Source organism: Melampsora larici-populina, assembly GCF_000204055.1.
Source record: "Melampsora larici-populina 98AG31 unplaced genomic scaffold MELLAscaffold_14, whole genome shotgun sequence".
In the NCBI taxonomy this organism is placed as follows: domain Eukaryota; kingdom Fungi; phylum Basidiomycota; class Pucciniomycetes; order Pucciniales; family Melampsoraceae; genus Melampsora; species Melampsora laricis-populina.
This window is the reverse complement of record NW_006768778.1, coordinates 1,015,417-1,039,296: the sequence shown is the minus strand read 5'-3', so window position 1 is coordinate 1,039,296 and position 23,880 is coordinate 1,015,417. Positions and strand designations below refer to the sequence as shown.

The window sequence follows — 23,880 nt, the reverse complement described above, 5'->3', positions numbered from 1 at the left end:
CTCAATCGGGCTCACAAAACAATCCTCAAAACCAATGTCTTCCATCAATTTATCAGAAATCAATCAAATCTAACTTCTCTATCAAATCAAAATCAAAATGAATCATTACTAAATTTAATTAATCATCGAATATCAGTAAGCCTTTTAACCAAAAATATCAGACTCTCCTTTAGAAAACTAATGTATTTTTGATATTTGCTTAGGCAACCGGTCCGATTTCGATTTCGACTTATATGAACTTATGTTTAAATCATACAAGTTTAGGTTATTATTCTAAACCAGAGAGTAATAGAACGAATTTATCAGATCCGTTTGGTAAATTGGGCGATTTTATCACTTCACCTGAAATCTCTCAAATCTTTGGTGAAGTCAGTCATGAAGAAGAATCCTTTGAATGTCTACTGATGTTTTTCAAGAAGAAACGTTTTTGATTAATTTTTTTTGAATATGTTCTAGATTAGTTGATAGGTGTTTGGTTTTTAAGTAGATGGATCGATTTTGGATCTCCTGATTCGATTAGGATTATCGAATTAGGACCTGGTAGAGGAACATTAATATCGGATATTTTAAGGGTATGAAATCTTTTGACTTGGTTTCACTTTTTCTTTACTCATAGAGTGAATTTTGATTTGAATTAACTTTGATCCATTTGTTTTTTTGTTATTAGACTTTTAAATCTATTAAAAGTTGTAATCCTAAAATTAAAGAAATTCATTTAGTTGAAAATAGTCCATTTTTGAGAAAAATCCAAGAAGAAAAGCTTTCAAAAGATTTATCTAATGGGAATACTAAACTTTATTGGTATGATCGAATTGAAGAGATTCAAGAGAGTGAGTTGTAAAAACAAGTTATAGTTGCTTAAATCTGCTTACTTTTTTTTAATTTCTTTTAGGTAGTGATCATTGGAGTATGATTATTGCTCATGAGTTTTTTGATGCTTTACCTATTCACGTTTTTCAAGTAAGTCATTAAATTTTCGAACCCATATGAACGAAACCACTTATCCCTTAATTGACATCACCTTTCCAGAAAACAGACAAAGGTTTTCGAGAGATTTTAGTAGATATAGACGATAAAAACAAAACGACTGAACCGATTGGTTTGATAAAATCTATCAAACCGATTAGATTTGTTTTAGCTTCGAAACCTACTATTGGATCTCAAACATTGATTCAAGAAAAAGATTATGAAAAGTTTTCAGTTGGTTCTAAGATTGAAATCTCTCCACTTTCTTTATCTGTTGCTTTTCATCTTTCTAAACTTTTAAAACTTGGAAACGGATCTGGTTTAATTGTGGATTATGGGGATGATCATCATTTTGGTGATTCATTAAGAGTTGAGTCATTTTCTTTTTGAACCCTTTTTTTTTCTCAAGTTTCTTTTTATTAATTTTTTCGGAGTCTTTTTTTAGGGATTTTATAAACATCGGGTTGTGGATCCTTTACATAAACCTGGCTTAACAGATCTCACAGCAAATGTGAATTTCTCAAAATTAAAAGAAATCATGAATCCATTCTGTAAGCCCGTTGTTGATCCTTTGAAAAAAAATCATGAAGAAAAAAGCGGTACAGATCCTGATGATCAAATGTATGTTTTAAAGGTAAGAGTTATGGACCGATTTCACAAAGAGAATTTTTATTGAAAATGGGAATCGAAGTTCGAAAACAAAAATTAAAAAATACAGATCAAAGTGTTGATAGATTGATTTCACCACGTGGAATGGGAACTCAGTATAAGTTTTTAGGGATTGAAAGTTTTAGAAAACATCAACATGATGATGAAGGTGTCCAGGAAGAAGTTTATCCTTTTTCTTAGTCTTGGAGATTTTGAATGAAAGATTCTAGTTTGAATTTTTGATCAGATGGAGTTGAATTTAAACTAATTATGGAATTGGGATTGAGTTTTTTGGATTAGATTTGATTGCAGTCCTTGGTTTTGTAATTGGCTGATCAAAGTAAAGATCACTTAATATAATTTTTTTTTGAAATATCAAGTGATGATCTTTCAAAAATAAACCAGTCTTTGAATGAGTGAAACTTGATGGGATTCAGCTCAAAGAATTGTGAAGAGATATTTAAGCATTGGATTTGTTTGTGTCATCAAAAACAATTGTAATTGCATAGGTTATTTTTTTGTTGCTTTTTTGTAGGATTAGAATTATGAATGGATCAGATCTTGTTAACTAACCTTGTGGTATGGGGTCTGGGTCCCATGGGTAAGCGCTGTTCTCACACCCGCGTCAGTCGTCAGGGATTCATGACAGTTCAGGACGCGAAGCTACGCGGTGCCCACTGCAAACTCCATGCAGCTGTACAGCTGCTGTAGTTGTATGTATGTAGGCCTAACATTGAAGGGTTCCTCACGTTTCCCCGAAGCTGCTGCTGAGGTCGCATCTGTCCTGTACGGTGTACGTATAGACTCATACCAACATATAAACATCACGTGGGTAAAACATGTAATTTTTCCATGTCATGTTTGGTCGAAATTCATCCCCAAGCCAAATAACGTACGACACGGCTCATACTGACACACATTGACATGGATTTTTGATTTACAAATCCCGTGTTGTAACATGAGTCATCTCGTACATCGTACCGTCCGGGAAGTGTCATACCAACACAACATGACACCAAATGTGAATTTCTCCAAAATATTGCATTTGGATCGGACTGTCCGATTTTTGATGCATTTTTCTCTGCAATCAAGAGTTTTAAAAAAAATTAAACACTCAATCCTAGCTCTACAGTCAACTATCTTTATTCAATAATCCATCTATATTATTATTACTCTGTCTTTCTCTTCCACAAATAATGACAAAACAAAACAACATAGCTATCATCAACACAGTACTGGAAAATGGTTTCAACAACAGACTCACCATACGAGAAATACAAGATAACCTTGTGAAAGAAGGAATCACAATGACTGAGAGAACAATCTATTGACATTGTAAACGTTTGGATCACAACAACACCAAGCCACCTTTTTGCAAGGATCAGCTGGAAAGACATAATGCCATAAGCAAACACTTCCATGATGGAAAATCAATTGAATAGATGCTCATATGTGTACTCTAACATATGGGTTGCATTTTGTTTTATGTGTAATGCTTTGTTGGATCACAACTGGGATGACACTCTCTTTGAAGGAAAAGATCTCAATGTTTTTGGTACTTTACCGTGAATATCTTACACATTTTTATTTGAAAACTCATATTTTGTATGCGTCTCAACCACAAGTATACCTTGAAGTATATGAAAAAAACAATACTGATTCATAATTTGAAAAAAGGAGCCAGATTTTTATAAAGATCGGAAAATACATGAATTAAGTCAAATGACAAAGATTTTAATCTTGCTTTGAATGCTTCCATCCCATCCTTCTCCTTCTTACTTTTTATCATATCACATTTCCTTTTGAACACATTTCTGTGATGGAGATCTATACTTCTTCTTACCACTAATACCAAACCAATTAAAAGAATATCAGTTAAAGATTCCTTATGGTCAGACAGCAACCCACTTTCAGTGTCCATCCCACACTTGGATAATGATGACTAGGCTTGCATAAGTTCTGCGTCAAACCCTACCCACAAGAATCTGGTGCGTGAAGCCAACCCAGCCTTGGGGAGGACAAGTACAGTTGAACCTCAGCAGTGACCATAGATCATCATGATCCAAAACCAATTTGATAGAGGAATAGCATTGGTGACATCAAGTAGTTCCGCATTCACATAGTGAAGAATGAACATGCAAGATACAATTCTATCCCCTATCAAATTGGCCTGTGAGACTTCTGTGTAGACTGCTATCTGACCATCATGGAAAAAAAAGTAAGTTTCATCTCACATCATTACCATGTTTTAAATAGACAAATCTAAAAATCAGCAAGTTGAATTACTTTCAAGAAGTTGAAATGGTTTGTTTTGAGTTGAATTAGATGAGATTGCTTATTTTGATTACAAATGAAAGATTCCATGATGAACTGTTGATATGATTGATTTCAGGTGAATCAGATGAAGAAGATCAATCTTGATTGGATCAGATGGAGACGATCGATCTTGATTGAATCAGATGGAGATGATCAATCTTGATTGATTTGGATTGAAACGATTGTTTTGATTGAATTGGAGGGGAAAAATGATTGATTATGATTCAATCAAATGGAAAGGATCAATTGAAGATAAGATCAATTTCGTGCCTAATCACTAAAAAACATTAAACCAATGTCAAAGTAATCATTAGTAAAATGTTGAAGACTTGTTTCCTAGGAAATAAGAAATGGATTGAAAGGGGGTGGGACTGGGAAGAGGAATGGAATCTAAACCTGATCAAGAGAACAGTTCATTAATTGAACACAAAAGAAAGGTACTTTTGATGGCAAATCAATAAGTTCCAAGTTGAATATTGTGAGTACTGCAAAGATAGAAGGAGTTGAAATACTTACCCAAAGAAACAAAAGTGAAAGATGGAATGTTGGAGTTGGTAGGTGGGAAGGGTTGATGATTTAAAAGGTACTTTAGACCAGAGCTTGGTTTAAGAACTTTCTTTTGGATTTCAAATTTCAAATATGAACTACAGTTTGGCTGAATGCTGTTTAGCACAATGTGATTTAACACTCCAGTGGTGAATCAGGCAAAGCTATTAGATGTGATATGGTGTCATGTTGTTTGTCGGTATGACACTTGTTGGCCGTCAGATCATCTGCCATGACTCACATTACGACACAGGATTTGGAAAACAAAAATCCATGTCAATGTGTGTTGGTATGAGTCATGTCGTACGGTTTTTGGCTCAGGGATGAATTTTGACAAAACATGACATGGAAAAATTACATGTGTAACCCATGTCATGTTTATATGTTGGTATGAGTCTAAAACGTACACCGTAGTCCTGAACCACTTCAGGATTTGTCGAAAATGTCGTCCAACGCTGAAAGGGCAGAAGATGCTAGACTACGAGGTAACACTTTCTACAAAGCCTTGCAGTTTCATAAGGGTACGACTCACAACATCTCTACGCGATTCCGGTGCACTTCTTTTTGTTTTTCTTATGGAAGAGGTACATACTGATGATATATGTACAAACTTTTCAACAGCCATTATAGCTTAAAAAGTAGCTGCTGCACTTGTTCCTTCGGACCCCACTCCCCTGTCCAATCTATCCGCTGCCACCTTTCAGCTGGGAGATTATGAGAAAAGCATACAATTTTCTATCAAGGCTCTAGCTCTACTTGAGAAAGAGGCTGATGACGATCCTCAAAAACAAAAACTGCTCACTCGTCTTAGCAAGGCCAGGCGTTACCAGTCTGATCCTGACAATTCTGTTGCCAAATAATCACTCCGAAAGGCCATCTTCCGTTTACCACGATACAGACCTCTATTAACTAACTTTAGGGCCTACTTTGCTTATGGACATGATGCTCCAAAGTCTCTGTACGGCCAAACACTGAAGTGCACGACAAAGAACGCTCCAGTTGTATCCTTTATGTTCTGTGGGATTGGCGACGCTCGTAACATGCTGCAAACTATGATAGATTATCAATTCAGTGGTCCTCCATCTGACCAGTCTGATCAAAGGCTTCATTTTACTATCTTGGATATCAAACCGGCCATGTTGGCACGCGGCTTGATCTTATTCTTACTCTTGGACGACATCTCTCTCAACATGCGACTCGCTAATCAAAAGAAGTATACGTTAGGAAAACAACCTGCCTGTGATATCACCGAGTTACTCACCACAGCATCATATTTTTACGTGACTCAAGTTATGCCTGCTTATGCTTTGGAGAAAATTCAATCAATCATTCAGCAACTCCTTGACGCTTTTGCTAATTCCAAGCAACCAATATCTTGGGTTCACATTCCTGTCACGGTCCAGGCCGCAGTCGGATCCACTCTTGAATCATGGAAACAAGGGCCATTTGGTTCATATTCAGCTCAACATTTTCGCAAGATCATACAACAAGGCAACTTCAGACCAGACACACTATCTTCTCACCTCATGACAAAAACAAACTCCACAGGAATACAACGTATATGAATTGAATGGATTCATTTTCTTTGACAATTTCATTGCAGTGATCCTTCTATTTCCCTTATCTTTCTCTTAAAAACTGTTGGTATTCCTAGAACTTGAAGGTACTTCATCTCTTTCAGCTCATAAACATAGCATACCTTACTTGGAATTCACTCATTGAGACAATTTAGCTGGATGTCCGGCAAGAATTTGAACATTCACTGCATTTTTGTCAATGTCCAACTTACTTGAACAAGATGTTCACTGCCAGCATTAAATAGGTTCCCTGGTCGGAACATGACCTAGGCTGGGAATATCATTGAGAGAAGAATGGAGCATCAAATCATCTTGAACTGCACATCTGAGCCATAAAGCATACACTACATATGTGCAAACTTCTGAGTAAATCCTTAGCTATCAGCTACATACAGGTCCGCTCATTTGTCTGCCCATCTAGATAAGAAAATCATGTGTAATACATGCTGTAACTTTGCTCAGATTGAGACACACATTTCAAAATATTGACTACATATATCACAATGGCTACTCAGGAAATATTCATGGAACTGTGTAACAGTAGCAGGATGGGAATCTGATCACTAGGACCCAGATTCCCATCTGGGAACCTCTTTAATGCTGGCAGTGGTTCAGATACAGTGGGTCTCATCAAAGCCCAACTACCCCCCCGTAGGGGGGGTTCAAAATTTTGGCCTCTGAGGACCTCGAAAATCAGTGAAAAAAGTCATTTTCACCGTGCGATTTGACTGATCTGGGGTTGGATTCCGCTTTGGGAACCCACTTTTACCAAGTTTAAAGCCATATATTACCCTCTGGTACCCATATAGTAAGCCTAAGGATGTGTTTAAATGTGCTCGGTTTGAAATATTGCCCAAATGTCTAAAAAAATTTTTTTTTGCCTCGCACGCGTCCATCCTCATAGGATTAGAATGAGATAGGTCCCCCGAGCCCATTAAGCTTATTAAAATGTGTGCTATGTAATTATGAGGTGTGTATAATTCATCTCGAACTTGAAGTTTTGCTTTGCGGGCGCGGGGTAGTTGGGCTTTGATGAGACCCACTGTACTTGATTAATTCATCATTCTCGCGTTTTCATCTCTCAATCCTTACAAAAGTTTTGAATATCAACAAAATAACGTGCTGAGAGCATCCGCACTCGTTTGCGGTTGTTAATTTGGTCACGTGCGGTAACAAACACAACATTAAGTAAAAAGTTACTTAACTCAACCAAATTTCGCACTCGTTTGCATTAGCAGCGCTGTAACTTTTATAACTTTACAGATAGTGCATGTACTCCGCACCGGTTGTGCAGTAAGGTAAAGTTTTAATTTTTTGAGTACACATCACCTGCTTTCATGGCCAGTTTTCATGTGATAGAGGCACTGTTCTCTTCTTTGCACTAAGATACTAATACTCCATCTACACATGAAGACCCGATATCATCCTGTTCATCTACTCGATCGATAGATCTTAATTTAAAATTACAAATTTAACATGAGTTTGTTCAGATCTTAATACATGAATTCCAATTAAAAAACAAAGGCTTTACTACATCGAGAAAGCTTTTAATGAGTCTGAATACACATAATGATCTTGTAAAAGATTTAAAGAATTTAAAACTAGGAAATAAAAATCCAAACTTCAATTTTTAATTTGTATCACTTGATCCTAAAAGTCCTCCAATGATTGGTCTTTTAATGTTGATTTTCTTAAATATTGACCTCTACATAGCTATATGAATCTAGACATCTTTCATTTTCATCTGAATGGTTTGGAGTCGAGTTCAAGATGGTTGATTGACTTATTTCAATTGAAGACATCGATCGGTGTCGAACGTTCTCGAGTTGATTCATGCAACTGTAAGGCTTGGAATTCATCGTGTGTGAGTGGTGAAAAGGAGATATTGGTTGTTGACTTTGGTGTTGGAGGTCTGGTTGAGTTTTGTTTTTGGAGTCGAGTTGCCGGGAACAAGTCGTGATGTGTGATACCGCATGCGTTAGCCAATTGGTAAATTTACCGATTCGCTAACGCAAAATGACCGAAAATTAACTACCGCGGGGCTAATTTTTCACCGGTGTGGAAAAGACCCCGCGTTTGCGGTAAATTTAACCTTACCGCACCCGACTTACCGCACGAGTGCGGATGCTCTGATAAGATCAACGGGATCCTCGATGAGATTGAGGATTGCCACGGGGCTGGACATTGTCCAGGGTCGGCACCTGGTCACTGGGGCTTATTTCGGGTCAGGAAGGTCATTTTTGTGGATTTTGACGACGTGACTCAAGTGAAGCGGCACTTTAGAGCCAATTGATGAATCAAAACCTTCAACGTACTTATTCACGTACGACTTTTGCGACGGCCATGTGAAACATCTTCGAACCAGACCATGAGCGTCTTACCACTACCACCGAATGCGCGATACCCGGTCAGCCATGCCCGTACCTCGGCGTGGTTTGAGCTCGCTCTCACTCAAAGGTGCAGAACTACATGGGCCTGCACGGACTAGATTTTTGTCCTCAGACAGTACCGCTCATGCCGTAATCCAACGTAAGCAAAATGGTGTTGCCAATCATCTAGCCGACTTGATGACCGATGATTCGTACGGAGGCAGATCCGTTGGGTCAATCTTGTGCATCCCGAAGACATTTTTTCGATGGGCCACTTCTCCAAAGTCAGAAGAGAAGTGGCTAATAAGTCAAAGAGGGACTGGATTTAAACACCATCAAGACGGTCAAGATTGTTTCCAGTTACCCACAAGGGTGGCAAGAGGTGGCAAGTATGTTGATCAGCCATTCATCCACTTGGCCGTGGGTATACTCAGAGTTAACTAGCCATCTCCTCCTTCAGGCCCCTGCTGGGGTTGAACCGTCTCTCCAGGTCTAAGAGAAGATCAAGCCATATTGATTGTCGGCCTGGATGAGAAGTGCCAGAGAAGAGGCGCCATCCGGTTGAGGTTGAAATCCCCGATCTTCAGATTCAAAGAAGCAGAAAGCTATTACTATGAGTCTTCCCTCCAGATCGGATCGACTTCCCATTCTATCCTTCACTCATCCTTAATTTATTCGCTGTCTCTGTCAGATCTCTCGTCTTTTGGGTTTTCTGTGTCACGCTCCTTTGAAACTATCAACGACCGGTGGTCATTCACGATTGGCAGGGCCTCCTTGCTGTTACTTTCGAAGTCGGGATCAATACTTCAACACTATGTCTCAAGATCATCTGTCTGTACCCTTGTTGGAAATCATGCACAGTGATCAAACAGCAGATGCCGTCACATTCGGACTCAAGCATATCTACATGATCAACACTGTCATCACCGCCCTAGTACGTATTGTCTTTATCCTTATCCGCTTTCATGTTCATTTCTTGCCACTTTACCTTATCATTGCTTACAGAAGATGATCTGACGCTTCTTTTCCGATGATCAGTCAGCACTTGGTGGTGTGACTATGATCTTGCCCTTCATATTTATTCCCCAATGGAGACAAAAAGTTCGGCATAAATTGATTTTGGGACTAGGAATATCCGACATCAGCACAGGTCACTTACATTTCTTATAGTTCACTTCATGAGCCATGTTTACCTGATCATACTCAATCGACGGCTAATTCCGGTTATCTGTCTTCGTCTTCAATTTAAATAGCCTTGTCTGTCTTGATACCTTCAATTCATCTGTTACGGGGGGGTGAACTCGATAGAGCAAGTCCATTATGTCAAGCGGATGGGTTTTTCTATGAGGCCACAGTGTTGACAAGCTCATTCTGGACAGTGGGGTAAGTCTTTCCATGTTCCATCCTCGCAAAGCAGTTCTGCTTTACTGATGAGTGTTCTTATGTATAGCATTGCCGTCGTGACCTACACATTGTTGATTCGGCCCATGTCAATTTTTGCCGCGCTTCTTGCTAGACCATGGACTTTTCCTATCCTGTTTGGGTTGGTCTGGTTGGCTGGATGCATAATATCTGGAATTGGGATCTACTTGAACCCAATGGAAGACCTCGAGGGCTTCTGTTTTTATGGCGTTCACGGCGAGCTTTATGGCCAACTTTCCCTATTTCTCCCACGGTGAGTCTTTACAAACGTTGAACGAGTAAGTGAGATTGGAAACTGACATATAGAACCTATGTGGTTATATAGTGTGGTTGTTTCTTTTGTGACGATCGTTCTCTACTTGCGGCTGTTCTTCTTCTTTCGTAGACAAGATTCTTTTGCAGTAGTTTCCTGTCCACGTACTCGCTTAGACTCTGTCATTGAACAGGATTTACCCGGTGCACATCCTAAATCAAGAAGGGGATCGGTACAAGTCTTGATCGATAAGGCTCGTTCGCTTAGTGTCAGCACCGCATCAGGACGCAAAGTGTCAAAGGACTCGGAAACAGCTCTTGTCGAACCAATCGTTATGACCGAAGCGCCGTTGCCTCAAGCTGGTCCCGGAAGAGAAAACGCTCTCGTGCGGCCACTGTGTCCCCTTCCTCGCTATTCTGACGGGTCTTGGCTGAATTCCTCTGGCAAGGCTGCCACTCCCGCTAGTGGCTGCAAGGATCCTCAAACAGCATGCCTGGAGCCTAACACATCTTCTATCCTTCCACCTCAATCTGTTCCGCCCTCCTGCACCAGTTCAACCGTTGGTGTATCTATCAAACCTGACATTAATAACCCATTCCCGCTTTTCACTCTATCCGCACCTCCGCCATTCCAAACCACCTCAACTTCATCGCAAAGCGAGATCTCTTCAGTCGGGCTAGGATCACAGCCATCGAATTCTACCAATGTTGAAGATCCTTCGACTGAGCCAGCACCAATATCAAATTCGGTCTTTGGCAATTATTCCATTCTAGCCGGTCCAACATCAACAGTCCCCACACAGCTCCCATTCACGCGTCAGCCGTTTGTGTCAGGTCCGACGGGCCCACCAGACATCGCACCGGAGGAACCTGTGGTCTCACCAAGCTCAGAAGGGAGTGCAACCACAACTCCAGCTTCAGAAGACGTAAACCAGAAACCGCCTTTAAGACCAGGATTGTGTAAAGCGCAGAGATCCTGGAATTGGTTCAGTTACACACAAAGCAATGCTTCAAGTGCACTCACCAAAGAGGTCAAGGAAACCTTCAAACCGGTGCGGGTTCCAAGAGCGGTTATTATCGAGCCCCTTCCGATTGAACGAATCCAGCGCTCACATCCAACGACGTTGATCCCATTCTCGAACAACATTAAACGACTCAGTGGGCAAGAGCTAAATAGACGGGCAAGCATGTTGATGCTTCTCTACCCAGCGGCTGTGAGTAATCATGCCCTCGCACATTCAGAGGTTTGAGACTGACACTCAACGAAATTATGACAGTATACCGTCTTGCTCTCTGTCTCATTGGCCCGATTGGTACTCGAGATGGGCCACATGCATCCCAATCCATACGTGAATGCGATATCCAAATGGCTGATCATGTCTTCAGGTTGGGTCGATGCGGTGATTTTCATGTGAGCAATTCTTGTTCTCATTGACACGGATCTGACCTTTTCATGGCTGACATCTCTTTCTTCTTCTACTCTTCCTTGCCCACCTCCTTTTTGGTTCAACCCTTTTTTATCTCTCTTAGTTTCATCGAATGGACCTTTCGACAGGCAACTCGAAACTCACACTGAGTTGCAGCTTAGTCTGGCTGGCTTCTAAACGTCAAGAATCAGACCAACGAGAGCAGATCGATGTATACCGAACTCATTCACGTCCAGGCACCTATCCTTCACACCATGGCATTTTACGAGCGTCGTGGATTGATAGCATCAGCTTCATCAGCTGTTCAATCCATTGTACCGTACACTTCTCTTGCGTAACCTCTTCCATAATCATACCTTACCTCGTAAACGTTTCTGTCGAGCTGTATGGGGCCAGGTCTCTTTGAGTTCACCAGGAAACAAATCATCATCTCGAGGAAAGATAGTAGACATAACAAATAATCTTCAATCACAAATCTTTTTTTCAATACCTTAATACCTTTTGCCATAATAAAAAAAATGGGCTTTCCTGAATAATTTTTCTGTTACACGTGTGTATGAGATAAGATTTTTTTTTGGGTGGATTTGATGCATTTCTTGTTTTGTATTGTCTGTTGTCTAATGATTTTTCTGGTTTAAATTTTGTGGAATAGAAATTTATCAATATATGCTTTTAAATTAATCACTTCAATGTTCTTCAGGAAATCATCCTAAGTTTTTGTGTCCCATGATCGCTTATCATTCTTGCCGCTAGTTGGTTGCTTGATGTCAACGTTTTCCAATAGGTTATGCCTATAAACTCGCTTTTTCTGATGGATGTAGTAATTTCACAACAAAACAGCAGATGGATGATTGCCAGATTCATCCATTCTCAAGTCTTACAATATCTGATTGTAGATGTGGTCAGGTAGATGTATGGTTTTTATCATTGCAGATGTTCTGTATAGTGTATTCTGCCTGAGCTGGTGTGCCCTAGGTAAACCATAATTTCCCCTGTTAAGAGAGGGATTGGTTTCTTGGGGAGCTGCCCAAAAGAGCAGGGGAAGGTAGGACCACCTGCAACCGTATATGGGGGAGCTCTGCACAGTGGGCTAGGCAGAACCCCTCTACACTACAATATTTCCTATGTGAATGATCTTTGACTACTTACTAGGGTCATTTGCACTTTTGACCAGCCCAATATAAAATTAGTAGAAACCCAAAAGAAAACTAACTAGAGACCAAACGTACTATAAACACTCACTACCTCCCAACGGCGGAGGGCGGGCTAGAATAACACAAAGGAGTGAGAGAAACAGGATGACTGAGTATCATAATCCAACACAGTGAGATATTCAGGAAACCTGAGAGGAAACTACGTGTGGAAAAAGGATTAAAATTTTCACAAATTTACATTTTCTCAATAGTATCCTTGGTATGGGTATAATTTCTCAGGAATGCCCCAAGAATAATATCTCCATTATGTCATGGAAAGTGGTGGTACCATTGTGCCTTTGGGTACCACCTATCATTTTCCTAGATCAACATGGCAAATCTGATCTATTCAGCATGACACCTAGGTGTTGAAATAAGAGATATACACAGTGCCTGTGTGGACTATCCCATACACCTGGGGCTGAAACAAGTACACTACGGGGTGATCCTACACCACGGGGTGATCCGTACCATTGTTTGGCGGCCATGGAATACCGCCGTACGGCAAGATTTGCCTGGTGGTGGATGCTCGCCGCCAGATGATCAGTGGCGCGGTGGTCCAATTAGGAGATACAAAGTAGAAAGCCGGGCATGTGCCCACAAGTCCAGATCTCAAATTTTGGCTGTAAAATTGGGATCTGGACTTGTGGACACGTAGCCGGGCATGTGCCCGGAAGTCCACATCCCAAATTTTGGCTGTAAAATTGGGATCTGGACTTGTGGGCACATGCCCGGGCACGTGCCCGGCTTTCTACTTTGTATCCCCTAAATGGCTAGATCGCCTTACCGCTGTTAGACAAGCCATCTGGCGGCTTACAGACCTTTTCCAAGGAGATGTTTCCAAGCAAAGTTTATCTGCCAATCATCGGGGAGCTGATTGAGGGAACCTTTTTGTTCCCTCCCATAGCCACGTGATCCACCCCTGGTGGGTTAAGGCATCAATGTTGAGGAAGATGTGGAGGAGCTCTCAGACCAAAGAATGGATTCTGGGAGCTCTCTCGCTGTCAGAATAAAAAAGGGGAGGCTACAACCACGTCTATGGAGGCAATTGTGAAAACCGGACCTTAACTTCACAACCTCCGGTTTCACGTTCCTTGAAGACATTTCCTCTTACCGTCTTCTGCTCGCCAAAAGACTGGTTGACATCTTGACGGCCTACCAGCCAAAATCTGGCCAAAATCCCAGCTTTTGACCGGAAATCAGCTGGTATAGCTGTACCAGCCGAAATCTGGTAAAACACTGGGATTTTGGCAAGTGTTCAGCCAGATTTTGACACGACTAACTTTTTGCTGGTATTCCAACAAAAACTTACCCCGTGGTGTACAAAGGCTTGCATCTGTATTATTAAGGGCCCAGGACATCTAGGGCACCCTCCACAGGCACAGTGCTATCACAAGTGCATAAATATTGCAATTCTTGAATGAGTGCACTTGGATCTGCCAAACGTAGGGCACCTTCCAATTGTTTTCAGATATTATCTGACCTGAAAACCAAATTTTGGTTTGCCCATATTTCAAGAAGCACATTGAGATAGTTGTAAATTGCATATACAGATCACAAAACAGCAAACTAAAAGAGGTCAAATGACTTCTGTTGACCTCATAATGATCAGATTGCTGTTTGGTGATTGCACTTTCAACTTGTATATATTGTTTTTATTTGACTAAATATTTCAAAACCGTCTTCCAGACCTTCCTTGTTTGCTCACTTCTACACCACTTTCCGTAATTACCAAGTTGTGATGTCCTTGCACCACATCAGTTTCAATCAAATCATGTGTTATTGACAACCCATTTTGAGCCCGCTTGATCCTCATGACTACACCCAAAATCAAAAGCTCTTACAATGAATAGGAAAGGACATAAAAAAAGTTGAGCAAGTGAAAAACTGATTGAATAACAGACTTGAGGAAAGAGAAGACTTGAAAACAAGGGAACTTGCAATCAAAACTAGTAGATGGAAAACTAGACAGAATGGATGAGATTTTGAGGACATCTGAGCAAAGCAGTGAGTATTGAAAAAGGTGAATTCAAAAAGGTGTGTGGTTGAATAAAGATTGAGAAAGGTCATCAGAAGTTAATGGAGGAGGGGCAAATAGAGATATTGGTCCCAGATACAGCCAAAAGTCTGTATCTAAATGTGGACAAACATCTAACACTATGTTCGTTCCCGGGTAGCGCAACAAAGTGCACACACCAAGAGGCTTGAAAAAAATTAATGATTTCTGACTTTGTTCAGCTGTTTGACTGATCTCTGAGTACCAGCGCTCCTTTATAAACAAACAATCAAGAAATTGGGGGTTTCAATTGGCAGATAGATGTTGGAAGAAAGGTCCAGATGGCCTTTGTTCAATGTCTGATAGTGCTGACCAGGTCAATGACAAACTGCAATTTTTGGAAGACTTTAAGAGCATCAGACTGTCTTTACTAGTCAAGGAAAAATCTGGTTGGCCATATCGTGTTGCTGAAGCAATATGTGCTGATACCGTAGTTAAAGATTGGTTGCAAGGCTTTTCAAGCAAGGAAAAGGCAAATTGTCTCCATCCTATATTGTGTTGCCAATACCCGATATGGAAAATCCTCACTCCTCATATTGGGTTGGCTGAACCGACATGGGAAAAACCAATGATTTGGTGTTGGGTTGGCAACACAAAACCAATCCGATACCGACATCCACACCTGATTGGTTTGGGTGTTGATGGAATATTCCTGTAGCCACTAATTTGATGGGGATGGGTGCATTTGATGAAGAGGATCTCAAGTTTCTACATATGTTGGGTATGCATGGATCTGCTTATGCTAATTTGGCTATGCAAGATGCGGATGTGATCATTGCTCTTGGTGTAAGGTTTGATGATCAAGCCACTGGAAGAGTTGATGGTAAGTCTTCCTTATCCTATTATTTTTGTTTTATGAAAACTTTCAATCGTTTTTTTAGCTTTTGTACCTCGTGCTGCACTGGTACAATCCGCTTGGGTAAGATTCAATGATGATCACTTGTCATCTAGCAGCAGCTCTGAGCTACTGTAACAAAACATTATGGTCTATACAGTTGTATTTAGCAAGAAAACTTTGAGAAAAAAAGTTGAATGTTATGATATATGGTATAAGCGCTAAGTTCTTTAAGATAAAAATTAATGAAGGAGTAAAGATTTAGTATGTGCTTGTGTAAGTGTTCCCCCAAAGATACACACAGCTAATGATGGCCTGATAAGTGAAACAATTGAAGATACAAACCATAAGATGAAAAGATCATCACTGGTATTGGGTTTGAATAGATTTTGAATCCTTGACTCTTCTCTGATTGAGATTGCTGGGACCACTAGGACCTTTGAACTTTTGTACCAGTTTATGGAAATTTTTGAATCCATAACAAGGAGAACCTTTGAATAGTAACTTTTTGGGGTCTTGGTGCGTGCCAGTGGTTGTAATCACTCATTTCCTACGGCTAAATCTGGGGTCCCCCCCAGAAGCACTGAAACTTGTAAAAGAGTTTCAGCCTTTTGGCAAGAAGATAAAAGATTTAGGTAGGCTAGAGCTTGGCTTTGACTCCCTTTCTATGGTGTAGTCACAAGATGGCTTGTGGAGCTGAATCTGCCCTCTAAACCTGTGCTCTATTTATATTCTTTTTTTGGCCCATAAAAGTTCTCTGGGGTGAACCACAGGGATTTTACATTTCTTTTTGTTCACCTATTCAGTGTGAAATCAATCTAGCTGATGCTTTTCATTCTTTTTTCCTCAAATGATTTCTTTGTACATCTAACAACAAAACTTTCATCTTATGCACTTGAAGCAACAGGAAAGTGTCCAGTTTACAATGCTTCTCTTTCTACACCTATTTTGTGCAACAAAGGTTCATTACATCATGATGCAAAGTCTTTCTACATGTGTTGTGTGTCCCATATGCAAAGTATTTCATCAGTTTCTTATTCTGTTTCCCAATGAGTTTCCTCCTTCATGTTTACAATGTGTTGATCTATCCAACACCTCTCTATCTTCAATATGGAATAGAGTTATTCACTATGTATCAAGATGCAATATGTGATGTCATCTCTTCTGATGTGGTGGTTGTGCCTCATGCTACTAATGATTAGTCTAATGTGCCTACCAAAAGTTTTCTATAAAAAACCTGCCACATGCTTTTTTTATGACTTTGACACTCTGAAAAAACAAATCATGCAAAATTGCCTTTGGTTGACCACATCATGAATTTTACGGATGTCCTCTTCCAACCTTTGCACTCTGTAAAAAAAGAAAATTTGTGAAATCAGCATCTCAGTCATGGAAATACAACTTTACAGCCACCCAATTACGGTAAAAAAATCAAAAGTTCTTATCACTCAAAAAGAGAAAACCCTTTGGGACTTCAAGTAGATTGATTTTCAAGAATTTATTTGATAAATAACCATGCCTGAAATCATCTTCACTTGATTTCAAATCACAATGAGAATTGAAGCATGGACTACCCCCACTTCACCACTACATTACAAAACAGCCAAAACAACACATAAAACATGTAGGAAAACAAAGATCTTTAAGCACAACACTGAGAATCTGACACAGAGAACCTTTGTAAAGGTTGATAACTATGATCAGCTCTAGTGTTGACAAGACCTACCACTGACAAAAATAAAAGAGAGCAAGTTCTAAACTTGACAAACCTGAAGGAACAGGGAGGATTTTGAGATGAAAGAACTACTCAGAGTGAAACATAACAGAGTGAATAACAAAGAGAACAAACAAAGGAAATCACTGCCAGCATTAAAGAGGTTCCCAGATGGGAATATGGGTCCTAGTGATCAGATTCCCATCCTGCTACTGTTACACAGTTCCATGAATATTTCCTGAGTAGCCATTGTGATATATGTAGTCAATATTTTGAAATGTGTGTCTCAATCTGAACAAAGTTACAGCATGTATTACACATGATTTTCTTTTCTAGATGAGCAGATAACTGAGCAGACCTGTATGTAGCTGATAGCTAAGGATTTACTCAGATGTTTGCACATATGTAGTGTATGCTTTATGGCTCAGATGTGCAGTGCAAGATGATTTGATTCTCCATTCTTCTCTCAATGATATTCCCAGCCTAGGTCATGTTCCAACCAGGGAACCTATTTAATGCTGGCAGTGAAATATCAATGCAGACAGTGAATAAAGCTTGAGCACGGTTCTCAACACAATAACAGATGAGAGCAGGGTACCGGTAATAACTCATGTTCAGAATCTTTTTCCTCAATGAGGGAAAAAGATTCCAAATGTGAAGAGAGGGATGATTATATGAGAAAAACAACCCAGGTGAATTTTCAATACAAAATAACATGAACCTCCCTTAATTTAATTCCTCCTGATTCATCAACCCAATCTGGTCATTCCTTCTAACTTGTCCACACACTTTTGATATTGTTCAATCCAAATCTTTCAATCAATTCATTTCACCCAATCACATGTAACACACTTCTGATACTTAAGCCTTATTTGTTTTGACTTATCCATGAACACAATTTACTCCAACACACCCCCTCAAGACAAATAAGGATACTTGAGACCTAACTTACTGCACAGTTTGATGAATTGTTGTCTACCTAAGGGTTTTGTGGGCAGATCCGCCACCATATCACCAGTTGGAAAGTAACTAAGGGAGAGATCACCAGGATTTACAACCACTTGAATCCAATGATAGTGGATCTCAATATGTTTTGTACAACCATGACAGATTGATTTGGTGGTGAGATGAATAGCTCCCAAATTTTCACTCTGAAGCTCAGTGGGATTAGGATTTTGGCAACCAAAACCTTCCATGATGCAACACGGCCAAAGGAGTTCCCAACCGGCCTCAGTGATGGCTTGGTATTTTGCCTTGGTAGACAAAAGAGCCACTGTTGGTTGTAGTCAACTTTTCCAGGAAAGTGCGCCCCCAGTCAACATGAAGATGTATCCTGTGGTAGAGCTTCAAGTGCTCTTGTTGCCTGCCCATTTGGAATCACAGTGAGAGATCATATAATCAAAGCTTTTCTGACCTGAAACTTTTGAGTTGTTGTTTCCACAGTAAGTTATTCCTAAGTTGACAGTACCATTTAAATATTGGAAGACCTGAAGAGCGGCATTCCAGTGCTGAATTGCTGGTTGATCTAGGTGTTGTGAGAGAACACCAGTGGCATGAGACGAGTCTGGCTTGTGCACTGGGACAAATACATTAGTGACCCTACAGTGCTCCTGTAAGTTATTTAAAGTAAAGAGAAACTTTTGACCTCTTTGTTGATTTCACAATAGAGTTTAAGATTTGGGGTAAGAGGAGTAGAAGCCGGTTTAGACATTGTCATGTTGAACCTTTCTAAGATTGTACCAGCAAAACAACTTTGAGTGAGAGATTAACCATGTGAGTTCTTTCTTGATATTTCAATTCCAACAACAGTTTGAGCTAATCCCAGGTCTTCCATTTCCCACTTGGATGAGATCTCTTTCTTGAACCTGAATACATATATCATCTCCTGTGACAGCCATGTTGTCTACATGCACGTAAACAGCCATAAATAATTGATTTGTTTTGTCTGATCTAATAGAAATACAATGATCATTTGGGTTTTGTAGGAACCCTATGCTCATGAAATAATCTTGACAATCATCCTGCCATATCTTAGGTGATTTCTTGAGATCATACAATGACTTGCTGAGTTTAAGCACTTTGTGTTCCTGACCTTGAATCACATACCCCTCTGGTTGCTCCAAGTAAATTTCATTGTCAAGAATACCATTGAGGAAAGCCATTACCGCATCCATCTGATGGATATCCCAACCATTGAGAGAAGCCATTGCCACAATGAGTAAAAAAGACACTGGTTTTCTGGTGGGTGCAACACCCAAACCGCTACGACACGCTATGGAATTTCACCGTTTTCCATAGTGGTGCACAGCCTGCGCTATGAGCCCGATCGCTCCGGCTGCACTATTTAGACAAAAAAAAATTCTCACGATGTCGAAGCGGTACGTACCGCCATTTTTGCGCTATATAGCGCGCTATATGAGAGGGCGCTATGGGTTGAAGGTATTTCAAAAAGAAAAACAAAACAAAAGATAAACATAACAAAAAGGAACTATAAGAGGAAACAAAACAATAAATGTTAAAATCGAATATTTGAACTTCACAAAAGGATGGAATACATCATTTGTCCTTTTTTTCTTTGTCATCTTCTCTACATAAAATTCAAATGCCATGATCGAAATTACACTTTATCAAGAAGATGAATCTCAAGAAGAAGATGAACTCGTGATCGATTGTGATCGGTCAGACCTAACAGTACCTAAAAACAAAGAGAGGCATTAAAATCAAAGAAGTTAACATTGATACAAATCAAATGAGTCAGTAAGAAGAACAGACAAACAAAAGATCAATCAGAAACTTACTTAGATAATGATAAAGTACCCTACAATCAAAATCTGAACGAGTAAAGCTATGAGATAGTGGAGAGTAAGTGGAAGAGATACAGTTAGTGATTAAAAGATCAGGAGGAGAGGAGAGAGACAACTTACCGTGATTGAACAAACTCCGATCGAAGTAAAATGCGAAATTTGTGAGATTGAGATTGGAGATGAAAGAAAAGAGGTGGTTAGTTTTGTGTGTGTCCGTGTGTGAGTTTGTGTGTGTCGGTCAATCGAGTGGAATTTTTTGGGTTATTTCAGTATTATCATTGTGTTCATCTGATCGTTGGATCAGGAGTGGAGTGTTTTGAGTTTTTTTTGATTAAAGTGTCCGAGTTGAGGTTTTGGTCCCTTTTGAAGAAGGGAGTTAGTCAAGTGTTTCTTTCAAGTCCTGGTGTCTGCAATCGAATACTTATCTTTTGAGTTTGATTGTGATCGTGTTCTTTAAAAGAAAAAGTCTAGTTGTTTTGCGCCTAGTTGTAGATGTGGCGTGGTCTGGCGTGATACCCTGTACCCCACTGGTTTTCTCCGCTATATAGCGGAGAAAGACCTCCTGGTCCCGGTTGCGCAGCAAATGCTCCGCTATGGGAAAGGCCGGCCCTGGTGTGCGGTGCGGAATCTCCACCATGTATTGCGGAACCCATGGCGCACCCAAAAAACGCTACGACATCGCTCCGCAATCGCCATATAGTGCGATGCGGTTCGGGTATTGGTGGGTGCAAAGCTTTCACCGTAATTGACTCCTTCAACTTGTGTGTTGCCTATGGCAAGAAGTCGTGCTTTGTAATTCCAGAAAACTTCACTTTTTCCTTTCTTTTGAAATATCCACATTTCACAGATCACCAACTTGTGTTTGGGTTGGTCTACAAGATTCCACACTTCCTTTTTGAGCAATTATCCACATTTCACAGATCACCAACTTGTGTTTGGGTTGGTCTACAAGATTCCACACTTCCTTTTTGAGCAATTATCCACATTTCACAGATCACCAACTTGTGTTTGGGTTGGTCTACAAGATCCCACACTTCCTTTTTGAGCGATGAATTCAGTTCCTTGTCACATGCTTCATGCCATTTGGGGGAGTCACCTGCCAACATGGCTTTGCCATACGGCTTTGGATTAGGGACTGGGGTAGTTGAAGAGTGACACTCTTCAGGTAAACAGGAGAAATACAACATAAATTCACAACATTCAAAGGTTGCTACATTGCAAATTCCTTTATAGTTGACTTGAGATTGATTTTGAGTTGATTGTCTTGTTTGAGTAGATTGTGATGCAGAGGTTGGAACTAATAAAGTTTGTTTATCTGGTTGACTTTGAGGTGAGATTTTGGTAATAATTTGGGAAGGTTGGTCAGTTGAAAGTAAATCAGGTTGAGGGTCTTCTATTTCATCAGGACTCAACAGGGCATTACCACAGTTTATTTCAACTGTGGGCTCATCCAGCATTTCTTCATCATCAAAATAGCAAGACCTAACCTGTGATTTTTCTGAATCAACAGCTAAGTCACCCTTCAGAAATGGAAATGTATCTACACTGAAAAGCTGCATGAGGTGTAATGTAAATTTTTCAATTCTTGATGTCATAAATTTGATAATTGAAATTGTCTTGTTCATAACCGATTGAGACACCAACAGAGCTTACAGGATTATACTTGGAAGAGCAAAGTTCCTTTCTAATTAGTCACAAAGATTGACATCCAAATACTTGGAGATGATCAATGCTTAGTTTACAAAAATACCACACTTCAAAAGGTCTTCAAAAGTTTGGAACAGCCTTAATGCAACAGCAATTTTTCAAGAACACTGCTGCACTACACTCCAGAAACCAGAAGTTTTGAGGAGCACCACATTCAATCATCATGGATTGTGCTCTTATCACAGTTCAGTTTCCTCTCTATGAGACCCCATTCCAATGCAATTGTGAAGTTTGCAAAAACCACCAAAATCAGGCAGAAAACTGACCAACCTGTCAAAAGTTCACACCAAACGCACTGAAATGTTACACAAAAACCAGTTCTTCATGTCTGTTTTTAATGGCTTTCCTGGCGGTAAGGGAGGGATTTGAAAAAATGTGTGTGTGTAGGATGATCAGGCGCAGAGGACTTTTCTTGGGTCCAGAGGCTATTTGTATCAACACCTGACTTCAGCGCAGAACCGCGCAGAGTGGGCTAAACTGCGTAGCGTCCAAACTTTTGAAAACATGCTCTGTCGCTGCGCAGCGCTGAGGGCGCAGTGACAAAAGAAACGATAACCCCAGCGGTGGGCAAAGGTGCAGTTCAGCACAGCGCAGTAACCTCAAAACTGCGGTAGGTAGGCCAAGATTCACAAGAGCGAGGTAGAGCGAGGTAGAGCGAGGTATTGTAAAATGGGGACAATCAGATTTTTGGGAGTTCCGAATCTGATGAGCTTACAGCGGAATAGAACAGTTTGAAGCGGAGTACGTAGAAGATCATTTTTGATTTGAATTGGAACATTGAAAAGTTTAAATCGATTAGAAGATTAAAAGGGTTTTAAAGAACGTTACGAAAATAAAACAATGATCAAAAGCAATTAAGAATGAGAGCAGAAAGAGGCCAAAGATGGCCGAGCATTCATTTGCTCGAGTCTTGGGCTTTCTTGTTCTTTTTCAAAGTCTTCACCAGTTTGTCTACAGCCACAACAGCTTTTCCAATTTCACCACCTGGATAAAAACCATGCTTGAGCCACTGACAGACGCCTACCGCGCGTTCGATTGTTCGTGAAACTAGACCACCACGACTGGTGGTACATATGTGAGCTGCTGTGCTGAAGGTCCTCTCAACAGCGCAAGAAGTTCCAACACAACAGAGATAGTCTCTCGCAAGCCTAGCGAGCTTTGGGAAGTTCTTTTGATTGAACTGAGAAGATAGATTGATTGAGTACCAGTAAGTGTGTGTATTAGGAAGAAGGAAGACTTACTCGCCACCATTCCAATATATCGCCTTTACAAGGTATTTACCAGACATGTAAAGGTCAATCTCGTCATCGACAGAGAGTTTCAGACCCGCAGATGCATGGAAGGCACCTTTCTCTTCAAATGGGTCAGACTCCTCAGTCGGACCAAGTGTAGAATCAAGATTTTCATCTTGCTCTTCGCCATGTGGCTCTTCAAGGGATCTGAGTGTCTGACGAAAAAGTCGTTCAGCATTCATGGCGTATTCAGGATACTGTTTGGTGAAGAAAGTGAGACGGAAGTTCGGGTTGAGTATGGTTGCCAATATGATGGGGTCGCAGTGTAACGCTTCGGTTTGGTACAGTCGCAGCTTGCTAGTCATCGTGGTTATCATTGATGAGATGCTTGGATGAGGTGTCGCAGTCTTCTTTGCGGTCAATAAGCTGATTACAGTGGAGTATTGGAAGAGCACCGATCCCGCGGTTGGTCCGTCTATTTCCATCTTCTTGGTGGAACGAAGAAAAATCTACACATTGACCAAGAGAGATACAAAGTCAATATTCCCTACTTGGAGCAAAAGAAACTTGATGTGTACCTCGAGAACACTGTTCAGTGCCTCGACTGCCTTCCACTCATCGGGAGATATAGTGATCCCTTCGTAATACCCTTCTTGATCAGATGTGATCATGAAATTGATAACCTAAGGATGGCAATTGGAACAGAGAAGAGCAATGAAATAATCAATACATTTCCATTTGTAGAATTCGACTATGTACTTACCTGCTTTGCTTCACAACAGCGCGACTGGGCATCGTACCAGATGTTCCACCGCT

The 23,880-nt window shown here is 40.3% G+C and overlaps 3 protein-coding genes across 3 annotated transcripts; all 3 read left to right on the top strand.

The window, feature by feature from the left end:
* Nucleotides 1–233: 233 nt before the first annotated feature.
* On the top strand, nt 234–1,815 carry MELLADRAFT_85499 (uncharacterized protein; the record flags this gene model as incomplete). The annotated part of the gene is made up of 7 exons (XM_007409022.1): nt 234–368; nt 462–572; nt 668–830; nt 893–960; nt 1,030–1,335; nt 1,412–1,517; nt 1,601–1,815. The coding sequence occupies 7 exons, from the start codon at nt 234–236 to the stop codon at nt 1,813–1,815; spliced, it is 1,104 nt and encodes a 367-aa protein (XP_007409084.1).
* A 7,460-nt stretch (nt 1,816–9,275) lies between these two features.
* MELLADRAFT_85498 (uncharacterized protein) lies at nt 9,276–11,672 on the top strand (the record flags this gene model as incomplete). Its single annotated transcript, XM_007409023.1, has 8 exons — nt 9,276–9,356; nt 9,461–9,572; nt 9,676–9,805; nt 9,873–10,097; nt 10,170–10,482; nt 10,546–11,310; nt 11,374–11,507; nt 11,627–11,672. 8 exons carry the CDS (start codon nt 9,276–9,278, stop codon nt 11,670–11,672), a joined length of 1,806 nt encoding a protein of 601 aa, XP_007409085.1.
* A 3,769-nt stretch (nt 11,673–15,441) lies between these two features.
* On the top strand, nt 15,442–15,745 carry MELLADRAFT_85497 (uncharacterized protein; the record flags this gene model as incomplete). The annotated part of the gene is made up of 2 exons (XM_007409024.1): nt 15,442–15,595; nt 15,654–15,745. The coding sequence occupies 2 exons, from the start codon at nt 15,442–15,444 to the stop codon at nt 15,743–15,745; spliced, it is 246 nt and encodes an 81-aa protein (XP_007409086.1).
* Between the last annotated feature and the right edge of the window lie 8,135 nt (nt 15,746–23,880).